Source organism: Phaseolus vulgaris, chromosome 11 (genome assembly GCF_000499845.2).
Source record: "Phaseolus vulgaris cultivar G19833 chromosome 11, P. vulgaris v2.0, whole genome shotgun sequence".
NCBI lineage: Eukaryota > Viridiplantae > Streptophyta > Magnoliopsida > Fabales > Fabaceae > Phaseolus > Phaseolus vulgaris.
Genome location: NC_023749.2, coordinates 44,928,650 through 44,940,599, shown reverse-complemented (window position 1 = coordinate 44,940,599; position 11,950 = coordinate 44,928,650). Strand labels below are relative to the sequence as shown.

The window sequence follows — 11,950 nt, the reverse complement described above, 5'->3', positions numbered from 1 at the left end:
AAAATTGTAAAACTATTTTTTAATTATATGTAAAAAAAAAATCATTATCATTTAACATTCTATTAGATGGATTTTCGTCAATTTTTCAAACAATTAATGAATTTTTTCTTTTCATTAAAATTAAGAATTTTAATAATATTTAATATGAGAATTTTACTGATATTAACAAGATTTAATAAAAATAATATTTAATAAACTATCAAAATCTTTAGAAATAAATAAAAAGATACATAGTCGATTATAGAACTACTAGTTATTAATCATAAAGATTTAATAAAACTACATAAATCTTAAATAAAAATAAAAGATATTCTTAAAATTAGTTGGCAAATAAAAACTTTAAAAATATAATAATATTGGTTAAGATTGTAAGGAGAACACATAAACTAATTAGGACAAATAAAATATCTCTCTCATTGTGTCCAAAAAGAATTCTACTTTGAAGTCAATTAAAGTTTGAACAAGAGGCGTTTAACATGGGTCCAATGAAACATTTTTCAACATCCTTCTTTTTATCCTTCTTTTTATTGAAGAATCTATTGTAGCATTATTTTAGGAGAATGGATGAAGTTTGTTTTTTTCTTTAAGATGTCAACAAGATCAAAATTTTAAATGTTTCTTTATTTTTGGTTTTTAATAAAAGAAAACTAATATTTGAATAATCAATTTATCATTAAAAAATATTTAACAAATAAAATTATTTATATAAATGATATAAAAAAATTATCTTTTATTATTATTTAACATACCTATTATTTATTTGTTTATTATTGTACTGGACAAAACGCTCTGCTCGGTGTTTCGTGGTCGGTGTTCCGTGGTCGAAGCTCGGTCCTCCGTGGTCAGAGCTCGGTGCTTGGTGTGGATAGGTCAGCTCGGCTGTTGGGCCTATAAAGTGGGTCATGTGTTTGGCCAGCTTTGTGAGTAAGCCCATTGAAATAGGTCTCTTATAATTTAAATGTTACTTTTTAAAATGTGATTAATCTCCATATTAGTTATATTCAGAGAAAAAATTTACAACAAAAAATCTTCAACCCCAACAACAATATCTATAGTAAAAAATCTACAACAGAGAGAAAATCTATAGTAAAAAATCTACAACCCAACATGACTAAGCGAAATCTGCTACAACTGAGAGAAAATATCCAACTTAGCATGACTAGGTGAAATCTACATGGACTAAACGGGTCTAGCTTGGCTTCCAGCCTTAGAATGAACTAAGGCTGACCATCCTCTAAATGGGTCTAACTCGGCTAGATTCTAGCCTTAAAATAAATTAAGGTTGATCATTGACTGAATGGGTCTCGCTTAGCTAAATTTCAACCTTTGAATAAACTAAGGTTGATCATCGACTGTACAGGTCTAGCTCGCCCAGATTACAGCCTTATAATAAACTAAGGTTGATGATAAGTCTCATATTTCATATTAAAAGAGAGACACTTATGGATATTTATTGATAAGATAGCTATAATTTAACCCCTAATTTAGGAATTTAAACTTTTTATACATTTTTGTGATTAAAACAGTTTATTTCCAAATTTGTGTAAATTTTAGGATTATAAGGGAAAATAAAGTTGAAAGGGCTAAAGGAGAATAGACAAGATAAAAAGGGAAAGTTAGAACATTGGAAACTCACTCAAAACTCGCCCAAGCAAGCTCACTCTAAAGGAACTCGCCCAAAGCTTGCCTAGGCGAGTTCACTCTAGTGAATTGGGCTTTTTCTCGTCAAACTCACCTAAGAAAGTAAAAAATTGCTTAGGTGAGAAGTCACTTAGCCCAAGACCAATTAGGTTAAATATGAGGTGTGAGGCATAACCCCAAACATCATTGGGAGAATAGAAAGAGATAGAAAACCCTAGAAGAGGCAACCATTAAGGAGAAACATCCAGGATCTTCTTTTCTTGCTTCCATGCTTGTAATGGTCAACATGAGTGGTTAATTCTTTCCTTTGGAATTAGGAGTAATATGTTCAAACTCTTATGTATTGAGGTGATATTTATCTATAGTATTTCAATTCTTGATTGATGATTTGCATTATCATTTTATTTTTTTTCTCAAAGCTTGAATTATTCATGATTCCAACCTTAGAATAAACTAAGGTTGATCATCGATTGAACGGGTCTAACCTAGTTAGATTCCAGCCTTATATTAAACTAAGGTTGACAACCAACTAAGTAATCGGTTAATATCCAATCATGGAAGCAACGAAACAATGAACTTCAAACAACTAAATGATTAAAATGAACTACGTGAGAGTTGAATGTTGATCTTCCAAGGTATTTAATATTTCCCTACACTTAATATTTTTATGCATTAATTCTAATATTTTCACGTGCCTATAAGGAAGTTAGCGTTTTTAATGTTTGTATCTTCCAAAATCAACATTTTCGTACACCCATAGAATGCTTAGTATTATTTAGACCTTATTTGATATTTTTTTCAAATGTTGTTCCTTTAGATGCGCATACTTAATGTTTTCATATTCTAAAGTAAAGATATTGTGATACTTTAAATGATAGAATAAAAACATCATCATAACACAACATAATGTATAATTCTGAGATAAATATTATTAAGCTTAAGACTTAGAAGCTCATAATGTAAATTGCAAAAAAAAAAAAGAACCCTATTCTTCTTTCCCCAGATAGCCATTTACAATGACCTTACAAGGGTCCATGACAGAAAGATCCAGATTAGGACAAAATGATAAGGAAAAACATGGCCTTAAACCAATTAGGAACAACTTATATCATAATTTATTTCTTGGTTTTTCGTTGAATAAACCTCTTCGCCTCGTCTATTTGGATTGAGGTTGGGGGATTGTGTATCGATAGTTCGTATGATCTCCTATTAATAGAGAATGTAACTTATATAAAGTCAGTTATAGGAACTATTAATTATTAACAAGAGAGATTCAATAAAAGTACCCAAATCTTAGCCAAGAATAAAGGGATATCTACTAGTGATACTTGAAATCAGTTGAGAAGATACAAACTTTAAAATTAGATAATATTAGTTAAGATTAAAAGGATAACACACAAATAGCTAGGACCTATAAAATACATCTTTCACCATGAGCAAGGAGACTCAACTTGAATGTTATTGTTTGAAGTCATTTAAAATTTGAACCAAAATAATAATAAGATAAAAAAATGATAAAATTAAAACATTTCACTGTTATTTTTATAAAAATATTTGTTGGATTTATGGAAAATTCATTATAGTAATCAATAGTTTAAAAAATAAGTAACAGGCATGTCTAAAAAATGTATGTTTAATCATATGGATGACTTCTCTATCTTGAATCTTTTAGGCGCTAACACCAGACCTAGTAAGGTATGTTCCTTTGCAAGTGTATTAGGACTTCCTTATTGTGGGTTGGATTAAAGTGAACATTGATGGTAGCTGCTCGGGGATCTCTAGACCTTACTGCTTGTGCGGGTCACGAATATATTGGTGGTTTTTCTATTTGTTTAGGGAATCAGAATGCCTTGTCGTTGAACATGATTAGAGGGATGAGTTCATAAAGCTTTGGTTGAAGAGTGATTCTACTTTGCTCTGTCAAGCTTTTTCTTCAACTAAAGTGGTTCGTTACACTTAGAGGCAAGTGTTGAAGGTGTATGCCATTTTGTGTTGGCATGGATTTCAAATTTTCTCATATTTTTGTTGATCAAGAGTGATCAAGTGCTTTGATGAATCCAAATCCAAGTGTTTGATGAAAGGCTAGTGTTGCTGTTGTTTCTTGGTGGGATCTGGGTAGAATAGAATGTGATCCACTCCTTTGTTGAATCTAAAACTGATGTGATTTAAAACCTTTTTTATATCAAGTGTTTTTCCAAATAAGTGAAAAACAACCTGTTGTTTTTTCGAATCAACCGGTTGTTTTACTCTTAGAAGTTTTAAAAAGATTGAAAATTGTTTTAGTTTTGTTAACTTAACTGTCAAACCAAACAATCGTTGTTTCGTGGTTTCAACCGATTGTTTCTTTGAAAATCCTAACAGAATTCAGTTTTGAATGATGAATCTACTTTAAATGTTTTTTCAACTGAAAACGCTCCTTCATTGATTGCTTTGACCAATCTTTGGAAAATATAAATGGTTTGTTTATATTTTCAAACAAAGCAAGAGAAATAGTTTTAATTTTTTCAGTTGTGACAAGGTTGATTCTAAGATTTGAACATTCACATTTTCAAAGAGAGTGAAATAGGATTGCAATTGTATTGAATTCAAATTGTACTATGAAGAGGTGTAATCCTTTCTAAACCTATTGTATTTCGGGTGTTGTGTTGCCAAGGAGTGTTGTGTGTTCTTGAGGTGGTCAAGATCAATACTCTTTGTGTGTTTTGCCAAAGGTAGTGTGTTTCTTGAAGGGTTCAAGGTCACTACTTTAGTGGTTTGTGTTTTGTAATCTGGTTTGATTGCTTAGTGGATTACCAGTGGTTTTCTGGGGACTGGATGTAGCTCTTGGCTTAAGAGTGAACCAGTATAAACTATTGGTGTATCTCTGATGGAGATAAAAAAAGAAGAGGATTTTACTAATGGAGGAAGAGGCCATCCACCGAAACATTTAAGTTCTTCCTTCTAGTCTTTCAAAAATTAAAGGAGAATTAAATAAAGAGAGGATCAAGCCCAAAGCCAACAAGAAGACTACAAGCATTCTAGAATGGGCTCCAATTAATATCTTTCTTTGTAATTTCTTTTATATAAATTTGTAAAACATATAGGAGTAGTGTTTAGGAAGGTACTAAGAGGGAAACCAAAAACACACCTCTTTTGTAAGTACCTTAGGCGTTAGTTTTTAGGAAGAAACTAGAAAGTTGTCTCTTCACACTCCTTTAGGCACTAGAATAGAAGGAGTTGGAAGGTGACCTTTCAAAAGCTTCTCTTGTAATTTGTGACCAGCCCTCTCTATTATAAAAGGGGTGCTTAGGTCTTTGAAATAATAAGATTGATTTTTGAGAGTAAAGAACCTCTACCAAATTGGTGAGTGATTGAGAGAGACTTGTGTCTTCTTCTCTTCTAGTCTTATCTTGAGTGAATTCTTGGGCTCTCAAGTGGCGGCAACAACACTCATCTTGAAGCCAACCATCCTTCAAGTGGCGTGCACATTCCAAGAGATTCATCCACATAAGTCCATTTTTCCCTTCATTTCAAATTACCCAATTTTGTTCTACTTGTTTGTTTTCACTTTCAATCGGTGCAATCTCTTCCTTATGATGTCCTCTTCCATTTGCTGCACTTATATTCAATTTTAATCGGTGCAAATTGGTTGTTCTTGCTATTTTGGTCACGTCTTCCATGGGTATAAATACTATATGTTGTGTTCTTGAGTTTTTATCCATGGGTTTGTTGTTCAAAATGGGTTCCAATGTGATTTTGGCTTGGTTTTTGTGTTTTGGTGAGTTCTTGAATGTTAAGAACATTGATCCATTTCTTAAAAAGTGCCTAATCATATTCCAACTCTTGTTGAATCCATAACATGTTCATATCATATCTCTATCATGTTAGTGGAATCACATCAATCTCTCTCTTACTCTGAACTCTTTTAATTTTTGTTTTAAGCTTTGCTGATACAAACAACCGATTGTTTCGAAGAAACAACTGATTATTTTTCTATTGATTTGTTGTCTTAGTGCTTAAATTCTTGGCAAACTTGATTCCTGTTCTGGATTCACACAAAGAATTTTGTTAAACCTGAAAAGGTTTTCAAAAACCTCTATTAAACAATTCATCCCCCCTCTCGTTTAAGGCCATATATTCTAACAATTGGCATCAAGAGCTTAGTACTTGAAAAATATTCAAGTTTGATCTTAAAATCTTTTCTCTATGGCTGAAAAACTACCTTTTGAGGAGGGTGCTTCAATTAACAAACCATCTTTGTTTTTCGGTTTGAATTATAAGTATTGGAAAGCTAGAATGAAAATCTTTGTTGAATCTATTGATCAAGGAATTTGGGATGCAATTGAAAATGGCCCTTTCATTCCTAAATTTGAAAAGGATGGATCTTTTACTAAAAAACCTTGGTCCCAATGGATTGATGAAGAAAGTGAAAAGGCCAAATTTGTTTAGCAAGGATATACTAAAGTTGAATGTATAAACAAAGAAAAGAAGAACTTCAAGAAACATGAGATGAAAGGAAAATCAAGAAAAGCTTGCAATGATGACTCATCAAGCACCTCTTCAAGTAAAGTTGAAAAAGCCAATCTCTGTTTGATGACTAAAAAAGAAGATGATTCAAGCAGTGAAAGCAATGTAAGTTCTTGGCCTCCTTAAACGCTGAAAACTATAGTCAATTGCTTCTAGCATTTAAAGAAACTCATGAAGAAGCTAATCGATTGGCTCTCTTGAGCAATCGTTTGAAAGGAATGAACAACTGGCTTGAAAACAGAGTCAAGGCACTGAACGAAGAATTGGAAAATTCAAAAATAGATTTTGAAAATCTTGAAATGCTTTACAAAAACTCTTCTTGCAAGTGTGACTTTCTTGTTTGTGAAAATTGTGAATCTCTAAAAAAGAAGGTTCACTACCTTGTAAAAACTGTGGATAAGCTTTCAAAAGGTAAATCCAACTTTAAGAGTGTCTTAGCATCTCAAAATTGTGTTTTTGGAAAAGTTGGATTGGGTTTTAATCTACAAAACAAGTTTTCAAACTCTTTTTCAAAAATGCCAGAAAAACAACCGATTGAAAAATCAAAACAATCGGTTGTTACATGTTTTTACTGCATGAAGAGAGGCCACTAGTTAGGTTTTGTAAAATTAGGAAATATTCTGTTCCTAAAGGCATTATGAGATGGATTCCCAAAAATTATGAAGTTCCCAGTGATGAATGTAAATCAAGAGGACCCACATTTGTAAGGGGACCAAATCTTTGCACTTGAACTTGCCTTTTGTAGGGAAAATTGATGGAAAGCATGTAGTTGTGGTACCTGGACAGTGGCTGTTCAAAACACATGACTGGAGATAAATCTAAGTTTGTGAACATCATCTTCAAACAAGAAGGGCATGTGACATATGGAGACAACAACAAAGGAAGGATTCTTGGAAGAGGCTCTATAGGAGACAAGAGTATCTTGCTAATTCATGATGTCTGTATGTGGAAGGACTAAAACACAACTTGCTTAGCATTAGCCAACTGTGTGACAAGGGTTATCAAGTCATCTTCAAGCCAAACTCTTATGAAATCTGCCTTCCCAACTCAAAGGAGGTAATGTTGATTGGTAAAAGAATCAACAATGTCTATCTCTTAGATATCTCTTCTCCTTGTTCCATTGGTTGTCTTCTTTCTAAACATGATGAATCGTGGTTATGGCATAGAAGAATAGCTCACATTCACATGAATCACTTAAACAAATTGATTTCAAAAGAACTTGCGGTAGGGTTGCCCAAACTTAAGTTTGAGAAAGACCACATATGTGAAGCATGTCTCAAAAAGTTAAAAATTCCTTCAAACTTAAAAATGTTGTTTCATCTTCAAGACCCCTTGAGCTGCTTCACATGGATTTGTTTGGCCCTTCAAGAACCATGAGTCTTGGTGGCAACTATTATGCTCTTGTTATTGTTGATGATTTTTCTAGGTACACATGGACACTCTTCTTGGAATCAAAGAGTGATGCTTTCTCTGCCTTCAAAAAGCTTGCTAGAAGTTTACAAAACATAAGAAACAACAACATTGACTCAATAAGGAGTGATCATGGAGGGGAATTTCAAAATGAGAAATTCAGCAAATTATGTGAGAAGACAGGGATCTTGCACAATTTTTCTGCACCAATAACTCCTCAACAGAATGGTGTAGTGGAGAGAAAGAACAAATCTCTTGAGGAGTTAGCAAGAACCATGCTAAGTGAATCCTCCCTACGCAAGTATTTTGGGGTTGATGTTGTTAGCGCCTCTTGCTACGTGATGAATAGAGTGCTAATAAGGTTGATTTTGAACAGAACACCCTATGAACTCTTCAATGGAAGGAAGCCAAACATTAGTCACCTAAAAGTGTTTGGATGCAATTGTTTTGTTCTAAATAATAGGAAAGAAAATCTGGGAAAATTTGATGAAAAAGCGGACAATGGCATTTTCATTGGCTATTCCTCAAATAGTCATGCTTATAGAGTCTACAACAAGAGGCTCATGATTGTAGAAGAATCTGTTCATGTGGTGTTTGATGAAGTTGATCACAAAGTCTTAAAACCCTCAAAGAACAACACTGAAGAGGATGAACAGAACATCGTTATGCAGAAGCTGGATGGCTGTCCAAAAAAGCAACCGATTGATTCATCAAAAGAACCGGTTGAAATTCTGCAGTAGGATGAGTTGCCTAAAGAATGGAGAATTCCAAGAGATCTGTCAGGGGAAAACATCATTGGGCAGATAAAGGAGGGTGTTTTTACTCATAGTTCTATCTTAAACTTCTGCAAGCACACTACTTTTGTCTCTCAAGTTGAACCAAAGTCAATTGAAGAAGCTCTTAAAGATGAAAAATGGGTGGATGCAATGCATGAAGAGGTGAATCAGTTTGCTAGGAATGATGTGTGGTTTCTTGTTCCCAAGACAGATGAGATGAACATCATTGGATCTAAATGGGTCTTCAGAAACAAGTTAGATGAGGCTGGTGTGATTACTAGAAACAAGGCAAGGCTAGTTGCCAAAGGTTACAATCAAGAAGAAGGAATTGATTATGGTGAAACCTTTGCTCTTGTTGCAAGATTAGAAGTTGTAAGGCTGTTGTTGGCTTTTGCTTGTATGAGTGGATTCAAACTATTTCAAATGGACGTGAAGAGTGCTTTTCTCAATGGAATTATTAATGAAGAAGTTTATGTTGAGCAACCACCAGGCTTTGAAGATCATCAACATCCCAATCATGTTTTTAAGTTGAAAAAGGCACTGTATGGGCTTAAGCAAGCTCCAAGGCAGTGGTATGAGAGGCTTAGTAACTTTCTTCTGTCTCATGGCTATGAGAGAGGGATGATTGACAAAACTTTTTTCATCAAGAAAGCAAATTCTTAAATTATTTTGGTTCAAATCTATGTTGGTGACATCATTTTTTGTGCTACCAAAGATAGTTTGTGTGAGGAATTTGTAGCTGCCATGCAAGGTGAGTTTGAAATGTCCATGATGGGAGAGCTTTCATTCTTTCTTGGACTGCAGGTTAAGCAATCAAAGGATGAAATTTTCCTATGCCAATCAAAGTATTGCAAAGAAATCCTCAAGAAATTTGAGATGGAATGTTGCAAAGAAGCTAGCACACCTTTGCCTTCAAGCTGCTACATGTATGCAAATGTTGGTGGAAAAAGGGTAGATCAAACAAAATATAGAGGTTTAATTGGTTCTTTACTCTATCTCACAACAAGTAGACTGGATATCATGTTTGTCGTGTGTCTTTGTGCAAGGTATCAAGCAAATCCAAAGGAATCTCATCTCAAGGCTGCAAAAAGAATACTCAAATATCTCAAAGGAACAACCAATGTTGGTCTATGGTATCCTTCTTACTCTCCTATACACTTAATTGGATATTCAGATTCTGATTTTGTAGGGTGTAAGTTGGACCAAAAAAGCACAAGTGACACTTGTCATCTTCTTGGATCAAGTCTCATTTCTTGGCATAGTAAGAAACAAGCTTGTGTATCTCTTTCTACTGCAGAAGTCGAATACATTGTTGCTAGAAGATGTTGTGCACAAATTCTTTGGCTTAAACAATAGCTTGCAGATTTTGGTTTGAAGATCAACAAGGTTCCTTTGCTTTGTGACAATACGAGTGCTATAAATCTCACCAAAAATCAGATTCAACACTCAAGAACAAAGCACATTGAGATTTGTCATCACTTCATAAGAGTTTGATGAAAGGTTGGTGTATGATCATAACCTGCTATGATTTATGTAGAATACTAGTTGATGTATGATCATAACCTACTATGAGAGATGCTCTGGATTGCATAGTTTTTTGTTTTGCAAGTGCAATTTCATATTCAATCAAGATCAACACAAGCAACAAGGGATTTGTGTTCATCAAATAGGGGGAGATTGTTGATCAAGAGTGATCAAGTGCTTTGATGAATCCAAATCCAAGTGTTTGATGAAAGGTTGGTGTTGTTGTTGTTTCTGTGTGAGATCTGGGTAGAATAGAATGTGATCCACTCCTTTGTTGAATCTAAAACTGATGTGATTTAAAACCTTTTTGAAATCAAGTGTTTTTCCAACTAAGTGAAAAACAACCCGTTGTTTTGTCGAATCAACCGGTTGTTTTACTCTTAGGAGTTTTGAAAAGGTTGAAAATTGTTTTAGTTTGGAGTGACTTAACTGTCAAACCAAACAATCGGTTGTTTCGTGGTTTCAATCGATTGTCTCTTTGAAAATCCTAACAGAATTTAGTTTGAATGATGAATCTGCTTTAAATGTTTTTTCAACTGAAAACGCTCATTCATTGATTGCTTTGACCAATCTTTGGAAAATATAAATTGTTTGTTTATGTTTTCAAACAAAGCAAGAGAAATAGTTTTAAGTTTTTCAGTTGTGACAAGGTTGATTCTAAGATTTGAACATTCACATCAAGCTTTGGGTTTTCAAAGAGAGTGGAATAGGATTGCAATTGTATTGAATTCAGATTGTACTGTGAACATGTGTAATCCTTTCTAAACCTACTGTATTTCTGGTGTTATGTTGCCAAAGAGTGTTGTGTGTTCTTGAGGTGGTCAATATCAATACTCTTGGTGTGTTTTGCTAAAGGTAGTGTGTTTCTTGAAGGGTCCAAGGTCACTACTTTGGTGGTTTGTGTTTTGTAATCTGGTTTGATTGCTTAGTGGATTATCCAGTGGTTTTCTAGGGACTGGATGATGGAAGAGGCCCCAACACCAATCCATTGAAAGGCCACCAAAATGTCAAATTGAGGCAACCACTAGAGTTATGGTCAAAGAGGGGTCAAAAGGACACATTCTACATGTCATAAACTCTAGTGTAGAATAGTTTTTACATTTTTTGTTAAAAGTAGCATAGTTTAATTCTTTTGTATTTTTGTTGAAACATGCAAAGTGGTACCTAATATGCTAACCTAAGTTTAATTAGAGTTTACTACTCCTAATTAAACTTAGGTCCAGCCCACATTTAGCCTAAGTGGAGCGTAAGGTTCTAGAACTCCTATCACATGGAAGAATTCTAGAACCTACCTCACATGTGCTGAATTTAGGAGCCACCTTCCCATGTGCCAACATTTGAATTTCCCTCCAATTCTCTTTTCATTTTCAGCCCACTCTTGCTATATATATTAATTCATTAGTGAAATGCTGCCAAATTTGTGTCATTCTCACTCTTTGCCTAAAACTTCTTAGGATTAGGCTTTTAATCTTCCGAAACTTTCACCTCCAAGTGAGATGGCCTCACCACTCACTCTTCATACTTAGCATGCACCTTCAAGGAGTCCAGCTCTCTACGTGAGATCCTTGTTCCACCATCAATCCATGGAGCTTCCGCAAATTCACCTCAAAAACCGAAAGAAGAAGACACAAATCCATCATTTGGTATCATGAGCTATGGTTCTACAAGAGCTAAGTGTCTTCTTTCATTTTAATTTGTGTGTTCTTCTTGTTTCCGTGTTGTTCTACATTTCTCCACAATGTCTTGTTGTTTTTTGCATTTTAATTTGATTTAGGTGTTGTTTGAAGAAATTCAATCGGTGCATTGTGTTCAAATTGTTCTTGAGCTTCTAATTTTCACATTTGTGTAGGAATCTATATAGAATTGTGTTGCTGTTTTGTTTTTAGTTTGTTTGAGTCTTGTTTGCAATTCTATTCGATTCATTATATGTGTCTTGAGTCATTTTATTTTCTGAATCCAATTATGTTTTGTCTAAGTCATGTTTCTCCTAATTTGTCATCAAATCCATATAGTGCTGATTTTGTTGATAATTTTGGTTTCTTGATTTAATTTGAGTCCAGATTTATAATTTTGTGTTTGTTGATCCTTTGGTG

The 11,950-nt window shown here is 33.9% G+C and overlaps 1 protein-coding gene across 1 annotated transcript; it reads left to right on the top strand.

The window, feature by feature from the left end:
- Window positions 1-9,077: 9,077 nt before the first annotated feature.
- LOC137808453 (uncharacterized mitochondrial protein AtMg00810-like) lies at window positions 9,078-9,689 on the top strand. The gene has a single exon (XM_068609576.1). The coding sequence runs from the start codon at window positions 9,078-9,080 to the stop codon at window positions 9,687-9,689; it is 612 nt and encodes a 203-aa protein (XP_068465677.1).
- The last annotated feature ends 2,261 nt before the right edge of the window (window positions 9,690-11,950 follow it).